We start from the raw sequence: 19,261 nt of genomic DNA, 5'->3' as shown, positions 1-19,261 counted from the left end.
CATTACACCTCTTGGGCTGTACTTTATTTGGTTTTGTGGTCTTATGAAGATAATTTTGCTGTAAACAAATGCTATATAATATGCATGCTGAAAAGACTAATCCACTCAAGTGCTGTGCTAATCTTTTTAGTTTTTTTTAAATGGTCAAATAACTATTTATGGTAATTACACTCATGTAAATGTTTTGCTTTTCACAAGAAACTATAGGCAAATGGACAGTCAGTAAAGTTTCCCAGTAACTTAATCTTTACTTGACCTAACTGCAATTTCTGGAAATTCTTAGAGGCAAACCCTGATCCCATGTCTCCTGGATGCAGAAGGCCCTGAACACAGCAGAAATTATGTGATTTGGTGTGCACAGAGAGATGGGAATGAAGTCATGTGGGATTTGCTGTTTTAAAATTCTGTAACACTTAGGTATGCTCTTAGGCCTGGATTTTTAAAGGTATTTAGACTGATTTAGGAGCCAGTCTCATTTTCAAAGGGGGTTTAGGCACTTAGTCTTAAGTCCCATTTTGGCTCCTACATCAGTTGGGGTTGTAATACTGAGTGCAGCAATGCCTGGATACCTTTAAAAATCTGGGCTTTGCCCTCTAATTCCTAACCCCAGCACATATTTGCCCCTAAAAGAAAATCTGTTTTAGCAATTTAACTTAACTTAAATTGCCTTTTCAGATATCTATTATCATTTCATGTTTGTAGGTGTTGCTTCAGTGTGTCAGACATGCTGGAGTATTGACTTGACTTTTCCCCCAAGAAGTGATTGCTGCAGGGGACTATGCCATACTGAATCCCTGTATTATTATAAATTATGTTTGTTTATTTTAGTGCTTAGGGACCAACTGAGTTTGGGGACCAGTTCTGATAGGCACTATACATATAGAGTAGTAGACAGTCCCTGCCCCAAAGAGCTTACACTGTCAATAGATAATACAAAGGGTAGGGGAAGGAGCTCTAACCTACAAGCAAAGTGCTTAGTGTGATGGTGGCAAACATAATGTTAGCCTATGATTGTTTTTTGGGGGGAGAGCTGAGAGAGTCCAGGCAAAGCTGTAGAAAAATATTTTCAGTGTCTATCTGTCCCTGCTTCAACTGCTCCTACAAGAGTTTTGCCAGCTTTAGTTTCTGGCTAGCTCCTCCCTGCAGTTTTCCCCAAAACCTACATGGCGGGGGGAGAAGTGGCTCTGCATCTGTCCTCATGCCCCTGGAGGTGTCTGCTCTGCACAGTTTTGGGTCTGAGGAGGTGGGTGGGGTGGCCTTGGCTAGGGGCCCCATTCTTTCCCAGTACAACAGTACATGCTTAAGCTGGTTCTGCTGTTGCCCTACTATCTTGTCTGATAGATATTATTTTTGTATTAACAAAAATCTTTCTCCCACCCCTTTTGATCATTTAAGATATGCTGTGATTGCTTTTGGCTGTGCCAGCTGTCCCAAACTTACCTGTGGGCGTGAAGGCTGTGGTACTGAATTCTGCTACCACTGTAAACAGATTTGGCATCCAAACCAGACCTGTGATGCTGCTCGCCAGGAAAGAGCCCATAGTCTGCGCCTGAGAACAATTCGTTCTTCATCTATTAGTTATAGCCAGGAGTCTGGAGCAGCAGGTATTTATGATCGTATGTCTCTGTAAAATGTCTTACTAGTACAATTACATGGTTAATATTACCAAAGAAAGAAATATGTGATGACTTAATTAGCTCCAACCCTGATTTTTTTTTTTTTTGTACCAGTTTCAGAACCATAAAACATTAATATAACTTTAGATTAAATTAAAAAAAAAAAGTGCTGAGTTTTTCTAATATGGGAAATTTTTGGTTTTCAGGAGTGGTAAAATCATGAAGGGGTAGCGCTGATGGCTTCAATTGTTACAAGCCTTTTTAGGATTTTTAAATCTTGAGTCGTTTTATAGTTTAAAAGTGTAATCTTCGGTGACATTGCAGTCAAGCATTCTTGAAGTACTGCTGGCTGACTAGAACCACTCTCTTCCCAATTGTATAGCTTTCACAGCTGAAACACATTTTTTTCCCCTGTGGGTGGAATTTTGACAAGGTTTATAATACTGGTATAAATAGATCTGAAAAAGCAAAATTATTATTGATTTACTGATACCCACACCCGTATAAGAATGCATAAACGATCACTCCATGTGAGGGATATATCAAGGTAATTTCTGCTCGTCAATAAAGTGCTTCTACATTGGCCAGCCAGAAATCAAATAACTCAGATATGTGAAAATTAAGTCTTATTGCAACTGTTACTGAGTAAAAGGAAGGTTTGACTAATCAGTGGAGCAATGTTTTGGTATCGCCAAGAGTTGCCTGTTTTGTCTGACACAAGCTTTGTCAAACAAAACTCTCTTGCTCGTTTATCTCTCCCCAACCGAATCTTCTCTCTGACTGAACTAATTAGACATATGAGGGGAAAGATTGTGTTCTGTGTCCCGTTGTGTCTCCCTGATTCTCTGATCTAACCCTAGCCTAGGGGCAGCTCTAACTTGTACAGTATGCATCTGGTCCCCTAGAGATTACATGCCAGTTGGGAATTGATAGCATGCACCATACTTTCATCACTCCCTCTTCCTGTGCACCATGGTCTGTGAGTGTAGGAGCTGGTTCTGCTGACTCTACACCTGCTCCAGACTCTCCCATGCTAGGCAAGTCTCCAGCAGAGGGAATCTGCAGGAGTTTTCCACTGCCCCATTTTCTTCATCAAAAGCTTACTGTACCACACCTTTCTTCTGCACCAGCAGTTATTTCTGACCAGCTAACCAATGGGGCGTGCTTTACATAACTAATATTGCTATGATGAGTGAATTGTTTGTCCTGTAATTCTGAATCAGAGTAACAGTCTGGGAAATAATCCAGGAATCACAACAGAAAAAGTTTTGTCAGTATGCCTTATCTTGTCTTTCCTATCATTAAGGTTACCCTTTGGGAAACTCATTTTTACACTTGTCAGTGAAAGAAATAAACCCTTAGCAATATTTTCAGTATTAAGCTCGGTTAGGAGCATTAGACAGATTCTGATTTGTCTGTTTCTGTAACAAATATAAATGTATCTGGTTTGGGGAGCAAGAGCATTAAGGGGAGGCCATGGAGTGGAGTCAAGAGCAGAGGAGTGGAAAAAGAGAACAAAAGATATGGAATATTTAAGGTGAAATGCATATTAAGTATGAAGAAGAAATAAAGGTTGGGACTCATGAGTGAAGATTACAGAAGTATGAAATGTGGAGAGGATTATATGCAAAAACTGCCTGTCATCATGCATATTTATTAATGTGCCTGTTTAATATCTAACTTACATTTTATTGACTTTGAAAATCTTTGTGTGTGTGTAAAGCTATTGATCTATCTAAATGTGATATATTTTTCTATATTTTAATTTGTTGTGATTAATACTACTATATTGATGGTTTGTAATGGTCATGACCAAAAACCATCTGCAATTAAGGATTTAGTAAAGCATATTTATAACAAAGATTTAGATACGTCTGCGTCAGAACTACTATGATCAGTCAAAACTCATAATATTTCTTGTCTGTGTTTAGATAAATTTCACTTTTTCATAGAAATAGTATGATCTTCATGTTTCATTTTAAACAGCTGATGATATAAAGCCATGCCCGCGTTGTGCTGCTTACATAATAAAAATGAATGATGGAAGCTGCAACCACATGACTTGTGCTGTGTGTGGTTGTGAATTCTGTTGGCTATGCATGAAAGAGATCTCGGATTTGCATTATTTAAGGTATGTTTAGGAAAAATAGTTATAATTATAGATTATCTGAGACAAATATTTTCTCATTTTATACATTCAGCATTTTATCTACATCCTGTTTCCTGATTTTTACATTATTTTGCTTTTCCCTGTTTTGACTTATTTAACTTCAGGAGTGACTGGGGTGTTATACTAGTGCAGACTGATTTAAAGTTCTGCTTAGATGAATAAATGTTCTGTGCTAAAATATCTAGGGCCAGATTGTCCCGTCAGCCGAAGGCCATCTTGTGTCTCAGCAGAGTAGAGAATTAAGCTTCTAGTGTTTAGGTATGAGAAATGGAATATTTTTTTTTTTTTTTTTTTTTTTTTTTTTTTTTGCTATGTAGGTACTTAAAATAGTCACTTTGTTCATCTTATTTCAGAAAATAAAAATCAAATGTTCTCACTTAGTTTCAAGCTCAGAAAGATGGATGCAGCACGTATTTAGTGTCACAAAATGAAATGGTGTACATGTTCACAATAGCTACTTTTACTTTAGTTCTAGTGCTGACCATTTATTTTGAGTGTTAAGTTGCTATAACTGGAAGTTAGTTTCCATGTGAAAATGATAATTTGTGTTGGCACTGAGCAGCACAAGACGTTATGCGGTATGATTCATAGCGCCTTTCAAAGGACATTGGAGCATCTGAAAGGTCTAAAGAAATAGTTTTTAGACACTGTTGCCATCTGTGTAATATGAATTTTATTAGATATTGTCATGTCTTAAAGTAACTTATCATTGGCTCATTTCTAAGCAGGTGTATGTGTGTGTTTACAATTTGTTTCTATTAGCCCATCAGGTTGTACATTTTGGGGAAAGAAACCATGGAGCCGTAAGAAGAAAATACTGTGGCAACTGGGAACGCTTGTTGGAGCTCCAGTAGGAATTGCTTTAATAGCTGGCATTGCTATTCCTGCTATGATTATTGGAATCCCTGTGTATGTGGGGCGTAAGGTAAAGTGCACTGTGCTGCTTACCTTGCTTCTGGTTTTAAAATGCAACACTCTTGAACATGTACACTGGTGTACTTTCAGTTGGCTCTGTTCACCATTCCTTCCCAAATAGGTTCAGACATAACTTGAAAAATGGTTAGCATCCTCATTTTATTTGTGTGGGGCCATGTTTTTCAAAATGTGGCTCCTCCGTTTGCACACACACAAAGCCCAAAATATTTTAAAATGGATTCCTATAATTAGGCCCATAAATCCTTACTTAGGCACCTAAATAAGTGGCCTGATTTTTAAAAGTCCTGAGTTTCCAATCTCCCTAGTTCTACTCAGAGCTGGACAATACGGAGGAAAAGGTGGTAAAAAACAAAAATTCCTGACTTTTCCCTCTGGATCCTGAGCAAGAAAGAAGCCATTGACATATTAGTTGAAAATCCTGCTATATACATATGCGTATACCCGCACATTTCTGTGTTTGTACTTAATGGCTTATAAATTCATTAAGTTACTAGGGTATATACATTTACTGATCACCAGTGCAACTATCCACAGCTAAACTCGGTGTTTTTGTTGATATGGGAATAGACAAGGAATTAATACATTAACCAATAAGTAGTTGGTATCTTTCCTCCAGCAATAAGGACTACTACTAGGGCTACTAGTACAAAGCAAATAACAAATAGCAGCTAGAATAAAAACATAAGAATAATTTTATCTTTTCCTACTTTTATAATTTAGGGTAAAAAAGTAAGTTATTCAAAGACCTTTGAAATGCTGTTTATGGAAGTGTTAAGATGCCAGATCTGTCACTTGAGTTACGCTATCCTGAACTTCTTAAATCCTAAGATTATTTTATGTTTTATCAACGTGAACTCATGGTGCCATTGACTAGTCCACACTTGCATCTGCCAGTCTGCCTCTTGGTGCCCCAAGAAATTGTCATTCCTTTCCTTTGCCCAGGTTCTTATGCTGGTCTGGAGTTGTGGCGATTCATCTTTGCCAGGCCCCTCCTTTTTCAGTCCTTTCTCTCCAGTAAATTATCTCACTTTCCACTACAGTTGCTTTCAAAAATAATCCACATTATTCCCTCATGTTTTAGCACACTTGCTGGGCCCTGGCATAAGAGAAGAACAATGGCTATTGTTGAATTTCCATACAAATTACTAATAGCTCTTCCCTCTAGCTCTCTGTTCTTATATGACCATATCACCTAAGCACCACACATATATAAATGAATTGACCTTCACAACAGCCCTGTGAGGTAGAGAAGTGTTGTCCCTTTATATCATTGCCTAACCTGAAGCGTAATGTCAAAAAAGGGACGGCTCATTTCCAAGAGAGATAGGGAAGTGTTAGTATCATTATACAAGGCAGTAGTGAGCGCTTATCTGGAAAACTGTCTCCCCCATGTTTAAGAAAGATGAATTCAAATTGGAACAGGTGCAGAGAAGGGCTACTAGGATGATCTGAGGAATGGAAAGCCTACCTTATGAGAAGAAACTCCAAGAGCTTGGCTTGTTTAGCCTAACCAAAAGAAGGCTTTAGGAGATACGATTGCTCTCTAAAAATACATCAGAAGGGTAAATACCCGGGAGGGAAGAGGAGTTATTTAAGTTAAGCATCAATGTGGGCACAAGAACAAATGGATATAAACTGGCAATCAACACGTTTAGGCTTCAAATTAGATGAAGGTTTCTAACTGTCAGAGGAGTGAAGTTCTGGAACAGCCTTCTAAGGGGAGCAGTGGAGGCGAAATACCTAACTGGCTTCAAGACTGAGCTTGATAAGTTTATTGAGGGGATGGTATGATGGGACTCCCTACAATGACATGTAGCTGATCTGAGACTTCTAGAAGCAAATATTTTCAACAGCCAGTGATGGGGACACTAGATGGGGAGGGCTCTGAGTTACTACAGAGAATTCTTTTCCAAGAATCTGGCTGCTGGCTCTTGCCCACATGTACAGGGGCTAACTGATAGCCATATTTGGGATCGGGAAGAAATTTTTTCCTGAATCAGATTGGCAGAGACTCTGGGAGGTTTTCACCTTCCTCTGCAGCATGGGGTAGGGTCACTTGCAGGTTTAAACTAGTGTAAATAGTGGATTCTCTGTAACTTGAAGTCTTCACATCATGATTTGAGGGCTTCAGTAACTTGGCCAAAGGTTATGGGTCTATCACAGGATTGGGTGCGTTGGGTTCTGTGGCCTGCAATGTGCAGGGGGTCAGACTGGATGATCATGATGGTCTCTTCTGACCTTAAAGTCTATGACCTTGTCTACACTACAGGTTACTTCAGTATAACTTACATTGCTCTGAAGTGTAGATTATTCACATCCCTGAGTGAAGTAAGTTATACCGATCTAAGCACTGGTGTGGACAGCACTATGTCAGTGAAAGAGCTTCTCCCACTGACATAACTACTGTCTCTAGTGGAGGCAGGAGTTATTAAGCTAAAGGGAGAGCTCTCTCCTGTCATCTTAGAGCATCTCCACCACAAGCACTACAGCGGAGCCGCTGCACCAAAGTGCTGTAATGTAGACATAGCCTATGAGTCCAAGTCTAATTCCTGACCATAAAAGCTATGGAGACAGTTTGCTAGCCAAGTTTTGTGGAACAGTGGTCACCAAGACTTGCAAATTCATGTAAGATTTGCTGCAAACAAGCAATTTGGCCTGGAAAATTTCTGAAGTCCTATAGAGCAGGCTATAGCTAAGGGGTTTGGCCCTGCAAACCCATCATAGGTAAGAGAGCAGTAAGATGCATGGGGTCTGAAATACACCCTCCCTCAAGCTCATCTCAAGTGGGGACAAGAGCACTGGAACAATTTCTGTCCTCCTCCTCCTCAGTTGAATCTTGGGAAAGGCTATGCTGCTGAAACCCCTTCTCATGTCCCACTTTATTAGAACTATATAGAAAAATAAGTTATTAACTTAAGATTTTGTCATTGCTTAATATTTAATAAAGTTGATTGAAAGGAAGAAACAATGATTTATCCCTCCTTTTTTTAAGTTGATTGCAGCTACAAAAATAATATATGTTAAAGGCAAAGCATATATGGTGTAGCAGTCTGTTCACTCCTCTTACAAGACTCTGATAATTTTGTACAAAGAATGCCTGGTGAGGTACCATTTGAAAACTCATCATTTGCTGACCACTACTGTCGTGGTAAAATGTGTAGCAGCATTGTGTGTAAAGTTATAAGATTCTACTGTATGACATTACTGAGGCATATTCCCAGTTTGTGCTTGCTTCTGTAAACGTGTTCCTCAAAGACAAATGGCAAACTGATGCCTCAGCCACGTATCAACAAAATCAAATGGAATATCACCTGATCAAGGGGCCATTCTTCGGCAGGAAAAAGGGTGTAAGCAAGGATTTTACGTGTTGGTCGGGAAAAAAAAGCTGGAAGTTTCCATCCAGTGGACTTTCTGTCTCATGAACCTCAGCTGGAGATGATTTTCTATGAAAAGTATGAAGAATGGGGAACAGAAGCCCCAAATCATCTCTCCTTTCATCTCTACTCATGGTATCAACAACACTTGAAGGACAAAGAAAGCATCATTGGACTGGGGAGGGATCCCGGCTGAAAGATTCAGCCAGTAAGAATCCTGTAACATGTGGTAAGAAGAGACCTTTTGCTTTGAATTCACTTAGCTTGTTAATTTAGATATTAGTTGTATTTTACTTTTTATTTCATTGTAATCAATTCTGACTTTTTATGCCTCATTACTTTTAATCACGTAAAATCTACCTTTCTGTAGTTAATAAATTTTTATTGTTTTATCTAAACTAGTGTGTGTTTGTTTGGGAAACTTCATTTGGGATAACAAGATTTGTGCATATAAATTTTAGGGCTGTCGATTAATCGCAGTTAACTCAATGATTAGCTCAAAAAAATTAATCACAATTAAAAAAAAACTAATCGCAGTTTTAATCGCACTGTTAAACAATAGAATACCAGTTGAAATTTATTAAATATTTTTGGATGTTTTTCTACATTTTCAAATATATTGATTTTAATTACAACACAGAATACAAAGTGTACAGTGCTCACTTTATATAATCATTTTTGTTACAAATATTTGGAGTAAAAATGATAAATAAAAGAAATAGTATTTTTCAGTTCAACTCATACAAGTACTGTAGTGGAATCTCTACCGTGAAAGTGCAACTTAAAAATGTAGATTGTTTTGTTACATAACTGAACTCCAAAACAAAATTAAAAACAAAATAATGTAAAACTTGAGCGCCTACTAGTCCACTCAGTCCTACTTCTTCTTCATCCAATCGCTAAGACAAACAAGTTTGTTTACATTTACGGGAGGTAATGCTGCCCGCTTCTTATTTACAATGTCACCTGACAGTGAGAACAGAAGTTTGCATGGCACTTTTGTAGCTGGCACTGGAAGGTCTTTACATACCGGATATGCTAAACGTTCATATGCCCCTTCATGCTTTGGCCACCATTCCAGAAGACATGCCTTCTATGCTGATGATGCTCGTTTAAAAAAATAATGCATTAATTAAATTTGTAACTGAACTCCTTGGGGCGAGAATGGTATTCTCTTGATCTGTTTTACCTGCATTCTGCCATTTACTTCACATTTTAGCAGTCTCAGATGATGACCCAGCGCATGTTGTTCGTTTTAAGGATACTTTCACTGCAGATTTGACAAAATGCAAAGAAAGTACCAATGTGAGATTTCTAAGAGCTACAGCACTAGACCCAAGGTTTAAGAATCTGAAGTGCCTTCCAAAATATGAGAGGGAGGAGGTGAGGAGCATGCTTTATCTGGTATGTAAATATCTTGAGACACCAGCTACAACAGTGCCATGCGAACGCATGTTCTCACTTTCAGGTGACATTGTAAACAAGAAGCAGGCAATATTATCTCCTGCAAATGTAAACAAACTTATTTGTCTGAGTGATTGGCTGAACAAGAAATAGGTCTGAGTGGATTTGTAGGTTCAAACGTTTTACAGTGTTTTATTTTTGAATGAAGGTATTTTTGTACATAATTCTATATTTGTAAGTTCAGCTTTCACGATAAAGAGATAGCACTACAGTACTTAGGTGAATTGAAAAATACTATTTCTTTTGTTTTTTACAGTGTAAATATTTATATAAAAATATAAAGTGAGTGCTGTACACTTTGTATTCTGTGTTGTAATTTAAATCAATTATTTAAAAATGTAGAAAACATCCAAAAATATTTAAATAAATGGTATTCTCTTATTGTTTAATAACGCAATTAATTGCAATTAATTATTTTAATTGCTTGACAGCCCTAATAATTTTCTCTTAATGAAATGATGGACTTTATGTGAGCTTGTGTTGTCCAGAAGGGTGCTGGACTGTAGAAGACACACATTTCTGGGGGGAAGTCTGGGACAGGAGTTTGCTGGTGTTGCCGTGCAGTATAATTGATGAGTGGCTGGTTATAGCACTCAGACAGTATAGTTGGGAGTGATTTACATGCTAGTGGCTGTGTTTGGGCAAACCAGGAGTAGTTGCTCTCACAGCGAAGCAGTGTAAAAGGCACCCCAGGTTGGAGAATTGAGGGGATACAGCTGTCTGTCAGTCCAGATTGTACCCTGGGGATGCCTCAGTGGCGCAGCAAGGAGCAGGGTATATGCACAGCTTGTTGTTTTGAGTGAAGTTTACATTTTAAGCACTGGTACTGCAATTTTAAGTTAGTCTCAAGTGTGGTGGCTGGAAACAATTCAAGGGGGGATAGTTTGTTGTTTTTCTGTTTCCTTATTTCAGGTAAGGGAAATGGAAATAGTGAAGTATAAAAATGAGCAAAAGTGAAACAATTACAAAGTTGGAGCTGGCCAGAGTGGAGGCAGCAGAAGAAGAGAAAGAACACAGTACCAAATGTGGAAAGCAGAGATGAGACTGAAAGAAGCAGCTGCTGCATGGGAAGCTGAAGAAGCCACCCATAGAAGAGCCATGGAGCTGAAGGAACAGGAAGCTGAACCCCTGAAGCAAGCCATGGAGCTGAGACAACAAGAAGCTGAGGAGAAGGAGAGGAAATATAATCTGGAGCTGATAGAAAAGCATGAGAAGATCCCAGAGTCACCAACATCTCCCATCACTTGAGGAATCCACGGCTGGGACCAGCTGTGTCCTACATACAGAGAGACAGACTGCATTGAGGAATACTTCACTACTTTTGAAAATCTATGTGAAATTCATAAGATTCTTGAGGACAAGAAAATCCCCACACTGGTTGCATAACTGTCTGGTACATTTTTGAATGTATTTAATGAATTGCCAGTTCAGGCAGCTGTGATGTGTTCTTAATTTAAGGAATCTGTTTTACAAAGGTTTCAAATTACCCCTGAAGTGTATAGGGTGAAATTTAGAAATCTTAAAAGGAGTATTGGCATGAGTCATAGTGAATATCCCTTTGGATGAGGATGCACAGAAAAATTTTGCTTTCATCACTGATACTCTGAATTCTCAGTGTTACTGTTTAGTTTAATTAATACTGGGGCCATGTTCTGGAGGCTGGTTAACAAAGTGTTAAATGATTTACAGAACTTTGCAAGAGCATATGTGGATGACATTGCAGTGTTTAGTGACACTTGGGGTGATCGAAAAGAACACTTGGGAATTGAGCTGTCAAAACTCAAAGAAGCAGGCCTAACCATAAAAGCCTCTAATGTAAAATTCAAGCAGCCAGAGTCCTTTGTTTAGGACACTGGGTTGTGGAGGGGTGAGAGGGAGTGTCAAATATCCCCATATCCTTTGAAAGTTGAAGCCATTGTAAATTGGCCTGTACCCCGAACCAAAAACAATCACAGAAGGTGTATGCATGGGTTCATTGACATAACTCCAGCCACAGATTTATGTAAAAAGACCCGGCCAAATAGTCATTTGGGATAAAAGCATGCCTGAAAAGATTTGATAAGATAAAAAAAATCTTGTCTGAAAAGCCTGTTCCAGCGAGCCCTGATTTTGACAAAATGCTTTAACTGTGTACAGCTGCATCAGACATTGGTCTGGGTGCAGTGCTAATGCAACCGGAGAATAACAAGAAGCCCCCAATTGCTGCCTTAAATTAAAAGTTGACCTCAACTATTCTGTCACAGAAAAGGAATGCTATGCTATGGTGTGGGCAGTTAAGCAACTGAAGCCCTACCTTTTGAATAGAAAGTTCAGGTCTTAAGAGATCATTCACCATTGATCTGGCTAAAGAGAACTAAAACCTCAAATTCCAAGCTTCTACGCTGAAGCGTCATACTTCAAGAGTTCAATATGGAAATTGTTCAGATAAACCGAAAAGAAAATATGGTGGTAGATGCCCTGTACGGGAAAGAGGGCCCTGACCTACTGCCCATAGGTCATCCAGTGGCTAACCCTCCTGCAACTTTATAACGGGGGAGAGGTGACAGTCTGTACCCGTATGTTCACCCATTTTACAAAACTATGATAAATTTTATACAAAGTATGCCTTGTGAGATATCATTTGAAAACTCATAATTTGCGGATCATTAGTGTCCTTGTAAAATGTGTGGCAAAATTGTATGTAAAGACACAAGATTCTACTGTATGAAGTTACTGAGACACATTCTAAATTTAGAGAAGCCAGCACAAAACAGTTCCTCAAAAACAAAAGGCAAACTGATGCCTCAGCCAGGTATCAACAAAATCAAATAAACTATCACCTGGATAAGAGGCCATTCTTTGGCAGGGAAAAGAGTGTGGGCAAGGAATTTACATCTTGGCAAAAAAAATCCCGAACAGCTGGAAGTTCCCATCTCACAGACTTTCTCTCTCCTGAACCTAAGCTGAAGATGATTTTCTAAGAAAAGTATAAAGAATGGGGGAACAGAAGCCCCAAATCATTTCTCCCTTCATCTCTACTCATGGCATTGATAGCACTTGAAGGACAAAGGAAGCATCATTGGACTGGGGGTGTGTGGAATCTTGGCTGAAAGATTCAACCAGTAAGACTGCTAGAATGTGGTGAGAGACCTTTTGCTTTGAATTCACTTAGCTTGTTAAGTAAGGTATTGGTTGCATTTTACCTTTTTTATTTCAGTGTAACCCATTCTGACTTTCATGCCTCATTACTTGTAATCACTTAAAATCTTTCTGTAGTTAATAAACTTTTTCATTGTTTTATCTAAACCAGTGTGTGTTTGTTTGTTTGAACTGAAGAGTTTGGGAAACTTCAGAACGGATAACAAGATTGGTGCATATAATTTTCTATTAATGAAATGATGGGTTTTATATGAGCTTGTATTGTCCAGGAGGGTGTTTGGCAGTACCAGACACATTTTTGGGGGAAAGCGTGGGTCTGGGAGTTTGCTGGTGTTACCCTGCAGTTTAATTCATTGGTGGCTAACTATAGCACTCAGAGAATATAGCTGGGAGTGATTTACAGTGATTTAGAAGCTGTGTGTGGGCAGACCAGAAGTGGTTGCTCTCACAGCGAAGCAGTGTAAAAGGCACCCCAGGTTGGAGACTTGAGGGGACATAGCTGTTCATCCGTCCAGATTGTACCCTGTGGAATGTCACACATGGGGATTATAGGAACTTCTAATACTTATGCTTTCTTTTTTTTAATTGTATAAATTAATGTAAAATCACTAAGAAAGATGTATTATTTAATGTCCCTCTTTGAGAGGCTAACTTTTAAGGAGTATATAAGGTTTTAAATTAATAGTGTATAGTCTCTAGCTGAGAACACACAACACACTGCTCCAGAGCAGAGCAGAGCCAAAACTATTTACATTATGTTATGTGCAATGTATCCTGAAACCCTCTTCTTTCTTCTTCCCTCAAGATTCACAATCGATATGAAGGCAAAGACATTTCGAAACACAAACGAAACTTGGCTATTGCAGGTGGTGTAACCTTGTCTGTAATAGTTTCTCCAGTTGTAGCTGCAGTAACTGTAGGTAAGCAAATACCACCACTGCATGAGAGTAGTACCTTGCAACCAAGCATTTGAGAAGACTTTACAGACACTCATTAATAAATCACACTCAGTGAATTAGGAGGTATGAGCTCCATTTTTACAGATGGGGAAATGGAGGGATAAAAAAGTTATGACTTGCCCCAGATTACACTGTGGTCTCTGCTCCAGTGCAATTTAGTGTCTAGACTTTAGAGATGCTGCATCTAAATGAAAAATTGTAAAACACTTCTTTAATCTTATAATTTTCATATTGAAGCTGTTTTCAGTTTTTCATTATCAAATTTTTTTCTTTAAAAAGAAAATATACCATATATACTCGTTCATAAGCCGAATATTTTTGGTAAAAAAATGACGCATCAAAGAGCGGTGGTCGGCTTATAAACAGGTCTACACCAAAATTTGATGATTTTAAACTCTATGGAATCATTGAATTGAATATCTAATACATTGTTGTTTTGTATACCTGGAGCGTCTGTGGTTCGCCATTCCCAGCCAATGGGAGCTGAGGGGCTCAATGCCTGCAGACGCTCCAGGTAAACAAAACGTCCAGGCCCGCTGGCGGCTTATCCTAACGGGCCAGGAGCCAAAGTTTGCCAACCCCTGAAATATAGGGTCGGCTTAGGAAAGGGTCACACAGTTTTTGCTATTTTTACCTATCCATCTTGGGGGGTCGAGTTATAAACGAACGGGCTAATGAACGAGTATATAAGGTAATTTAAAATTGCTTTAAAGAGGTACTCTAAAAATGGCACCATGGGGTCCTTATGTGTGTCAGTGATTCCAGAGCAAATTTGCTCAATTTGGAATTTTGAAAATGTTTAAATTTTTTAAATAATTCTTTAATATCTGACACTGCAAGCTCAAATTTGGTCTTCGGGAGACAAACTGGGTTCTTTCCTTCTCTCACATCCTTTCTGTACGTGTCACTGAGGTTTGCATTGAAGAAAAGTAGGGTTGCAGCTGGTGCCACCCTCATTACATTCCTGACCCAGAGCTGTGTAGGACAGACACCCCCTACCTTCTGTGGGTGCTGGGACCTGGCTGCAGCCTTATTACCTTCCCACCCCACAGCTTGAGGGAGGGGAAACTGCAGAGAGGAGCCAGCCGGAAACACCAGCCAGTAGGAGCAGAAGCAGCCAAAGCAGGAACCTCGGGACAGAACTGTCCCTTGTCAGTTCTGTATGGACTTCCTCTGCCTTTTGCTGATCGGCTTTCTGCTCCAACCTTCCCCCTACGTCTGCCACAGTCTCTTCATCCCAGCCTCACTTCATACCTGTCCTCTTACCGTCTTCTCCCTTGCTCTGTCCATCTCACTTCCCGGAACTTCTCTTTCCATCTAGCCTATGCCCCTAAGTAAACCCACCCAACGAACAAAAAACAAAAAATATCATGGAATGCTGTTTGCTGACATCCTGTTCACTCTGCTTGTATGTTCTACCCCTTCCCCCATATTGTGCCTGTCTTGTCTGTTTAGATTGTAAACTCTTCAGGGCAGGGACTATCTACTCTATGTTTGTGCAGTGCCTAGCACAATGGGGCCTCGGTCTTGATTGGCCCTTAGGCACTACTGTAATAAACATTAATAGTAATAATAATAATAATTACAATCAATGGTACCTTTGGCTGTAAAGGGGGAAAAAAGAACCCAGTTTGTGTCTCAGATCTCAATACAGGTTTGCAGGACTAGCAGTTAGGAGGGGAAAAAATCTTTTTTTCTACATAGGCATCCATTGGCCTGGGCTTCACTCATGCGTTACAGCTCTTTATTATTCCTTCACAGAGGTAACTGCAGGGTTTTTTCCCCACTCCTTTTACTTTTGGTTGCCTCTTCAGGCCTGCTGCATCACCACGCTCTTACCTAGTTTACTTTGCCTCTGAGAGAATAGCTTGAGGCACACTGCTCTCCACAATAGAGATCCTGAGTGTGAGTTTCCAGTGAATTGGATTTTCAGTAATTGGAACCTATTGACCTTGCTTTTAGGGCAGACTGAAGAGCCTCTGAACTGAATCTGTATTGCAGCTGGTTTGCTCCGTTTGGGTCAGTTTGGCCTGGCACAGCCTGACATCTTACTACAACTTCACAGGCTTCCATCAGCAAAGCAGAAGAATAGTCTAGTACATAGTGTTAGAGAGCCTGGGCCAAATGATTAGCTCCCACAGTGTGGGGGAAATGATGCTCTGTGTGAGTGCAGCCTAGCCCAGACTGCCTTTTTACTACACTTTTCACTGGCTTTGCTCATCAGTTTTCTCTTTTCGTTTTGTAAACTGAGATACATAAACCCCATAATGACACTTTCTTAATGGCTGATCTTACCTCCATTGAAGTCAGTAGCAAAGCTTTCTCTGACTTCAGTAGGAGCAGGATTGAGCCCTTAATTACTACTGCCCTTAATGGCAGTAGTAGGCATTTCTGGTTTTAAAGATATTTGAAATAGTTCCATGCTCTCATGTCAGAAAAGTTTTTAATACTCTTTGACAAAGCTTATTAAAGCCGATAAGTGTAATATATAGCTGTAGTGGGCATAGTGCACATGTCTACTCGTCCAGTACTATACTCAGGTCTCCCATTGTTGGTAGGAGAACCTTTTTTGCGTGATGATCCCAAATGGGCAGTGGAGTCGGAAGGTTTTCATAGCAGTGCCTATTGATCCACATGCGTGCCATGCGTCCCCCTTGTGCTTGCAGCCGAGGCTATAATAGGGCATGTGGGTCAACACCGTTCCAGTTCCCTCCTCTTTTGCTATCTGGAACAGCTTTCCAGTTTCACTCCACCTTAGTGATTTGCCATCTGTTCTCAAATCTCACCTGAAAACCAAATATTTTCTTAATTTCTTTCTCTTCTATAGATTTATTTTAACTGTGCATTATTAAATAATATAGTTATAAAACCTGGGATAGTTTTATAAAAGATGCTGAAGCAAATAATGATATTGAATGAAAAACTTTATATTTTCCTTTGTAGGTATTGGTGTTCCTATTATGTTGGCTTATGTGTATGGAGTTGTTCCTATCTCCCTCTGTCGCAGTGGAGGCTGTGGGGTGTCTGCAGGCAATGGAAAGGGTGTCAGGATAGAATTTGATGATGAAAATGATATAAATGTTGGTGGAACAAATGCAGCAGTAGGTAAGAGAATTCAGTATTTTATTTTTTTCTGTAAATGTAGTGTTTTGTAATAGTTGGCACATGTGAAAGCCTAGGACACTGAAAATCTTTCTTTGCAGAAGAGCTACAGTGCAGGTAACAACAATGCAAGTCGCCTCATGATGCCTTACATATGTGCCTAAACTGCATATTAAAGGACCCATCTCCAGCAATGAGGGTAGTTGTTTCCATGCCATGGTGTTTTTTGCAATACAGGTGCCTGCCTACTGGGACATGGACTGAGCCCACTACACTTATGTCTTATGTTCTGTTCTATATAGGTTGTTAAACAACCCTCATCACTGTAATACCCAAGTGCCTTCCAATAGTGCATTAAGTGAAAAAGATCACCAAAGAGCCATCAGAGGGTCACCGCTTTCTCACTCTTGATCTAAGCTGAATGCAAATGGATGACTTAGAGGTGAAAAGCATTCTATTGCATTACCATTCCCTTTGTACCATCTGCTCCCTCCAAAATAACAATTTAACAGTGAGACTACTAGTCAAAACAAGCACATTTTATTTTCTTAGGCCCTGATCGTTGATCTGTGTGAGTTGACACTTGAATGGAGCCTCTTGGTAATCACTGGGGCGCTTGGTAATCACTGGACACAAGTCCATAGCTTGTGTTAGACCCAGTTGAGAGAGAACAAAGGCTTGTGTCTCTTCTCGAAGAGTTAGTTCCCATAGTGCAAATTCAAAGAAGTGATGCAAAAAGCTCTTCTCACGTGTTCTAATCAAGTGCTGACTTCTGGGTATGTCCTCCCCCAGGCTGAAAGGAGCGAGATAAGATGATTTACTCCATGGATGCTGTTGGTTTTTATCTCTTCGTCTCTGAGGCTTTGTCTACACTACCCCTTTTGTCAGTAAAACTTTTGAAAAAAAACACCCCAACCAACATAAGTTTCGCTGACAAAAGTGCTGGTGTACACTCAGCAGGAGAGGCTTTTCTGCCAACATAGCTAATGCTGCTCGTTGGGGGTAGTTTAATTATGCCATCAGAGCAGCTACATGGGAAACCTTACAGCGGCACAGCTGTAGAGGTACAGCTGTGCTGCTGTAAGGTCTGTAATGTAGACATAGCCTAATAGGGAAAAACAAATCCTGTCAGATGTCGTTCTGCTGCTTTCTGGAATTTTATAAATCTATTTTTTAATCAAACCACAAGACTCCCTGCTGGAGAGTTCCTACATGTAAGGTGGCTTCAGGTTACCATTCCTATGTAGCATCAGGTATTTTAAAGCCTTTCAGCAACTTAGCAAACAAATGTATGGTTTCAGCCACAGCCACTTTGGCGGTCCCAACTGAGAGCCTGTTTTACTTCGTATTGTAATCTTCACATGGTGAATAATGTGTGTTTTCACAAATTGTCTAGATTCTTTCTCTGGTTCCTTCTGGTGTTATTCCAGAAGCAGTTTTCTTATCCACATTTAAGACCAAGTTAAAACTGTCTATTTCCTTTGAATTTCAAGCCTGTTACATTTTTATCTAGATACCACTTCAGTAGCAGAGGCACGTCATAACCCTAGTATAGGAGAAGGAAGTGTTGGAGGATTGACTGGAAGCCTGAGTGCAAGTGGTAGCCATATGGACAGAATAGGAGCCATTCGGGACAACCTGAGTGAAACTGCTAGCACCATGGCACTAGCTGGAGCTAGTATAACAGGGAGTCTGTCAGGAAGTGCAATGGTCAGCTGTTTTAACAGGTGAGACACACACTTTCTGCTGTTCTGGTATCTAGCTTTAAATCTGAGGAGAGTGTATGTGGGGGAGGGGGGAGGAGTGTGACTCTTCTTTATATTCAGATCATTTCTTGTTTAAAATAAGCTGGAGTAAAGTTAATTAATTGTCGTTTCCCATAATTTACCTGTAACCATGATGTCACAATTTAAAATATCTTTAATATGTCTGTTCCCTAACAGGTGAGTTCACTGACTATAATTGTTTGCACTAACCCACATTTAAAATACCCAATGAAAAACTTATCAGCATCTGTCTCATTTTATAATGAGTATTTTAAGTATCCATTCAAAGCTTTCACATTGTAATTTTATAAATAAAAATAACGTGCACATGCCTAAGCTGTGTAACTGCACAGTTGTATTTGTCCTCACCTCATTGTAAGTGCTCTGGGACCCAGGGACTGCTTCTGTGTTCTGTGAAGTACATAGCACATCGTGGGGCACTATACACTAATGAATAACGAGTGCTGTGATGCAATTTATTTTACCAATATTTTATATAGCAAGAATATTTTGCATTAACACTTTGTTCACTTAATCAGTTAAATGTTAGTATGTAAAGTCACACTGAAATCAGGGATTTGCATAATATCCATGCTGCAGACAATCTCTAGTCAGAGCTCAGAGGGGTAGCCGTGTTAGTCTGAATCTGTAAAAAGCAACAGAGGGTCCTGTGGCACCTTTAAGACTAACAGAAGTATTGGGAGCATAAGCTTTCGTGGGTAAGAACCTCACTTCT

At 39.6% G+C, this 19,261-nt stretch overlaps 1 protein-coding gene across 2 annotated transcripts in view; it reads left to right on the top strand.

The window, feature by feature from the left end:
• RNF19A (ring finger protein 19A, RBR E3 ubiquitin protein ligase) overlaps positions 1 to 19,261 on the top strand; it is a 98,360-nt gene that overhangs the window by 72,909 nt on the left and 6,190 nt on the right. For both annotated transcript variants that reach the window (XM_034763380.1, XM_034763381.1), the window contains exons 3-8: positions 1,396 to 1,604; positions 3,603 to 3,747; positions 4,549 to 4,711; positions 13,504 to 13,618; positions 16,601 to 16,762; positions 18,273 to 18,486. In XM_034763380.1, coding sequence (XP_034619271.1) covers positions 1,396 to 1,604; positions 3,603 to 3,747; positions 4,549 to 4,711; positions 13,504 to 13,618; positions 16,601 to 16,762; positions 18,273 to 18,486 — 1,008 coding nt within the window. The remainder of the gene's footprint in view (positions 1 to 1,395; positions 1,605 to 3,602; positions 3,748 to 4,548; positions 4,712 to 13,503; positions 13,619 to 16,600; positions 16,763 to 18,272; positions 18,487 to 19,261) is intronic.

Source organism: Trachemys scripta, chromosome 2 (genome assembly GCF_013100865.1).
Source record: "Trachemys scripta elegans isolate TJP31775 chromosome 2, CAS_Tse_1.0, whole genome shotgun sequence".
NCBI lineage: Eukaryota > Metazoa > Chordata > Testudines > Emydidae > Trachemys > Trachemys scripta.
Note: the sequence above shows the minus strand (reverse complement) of the source record. Positions and strands in the feature narration are given on the sequence as shown.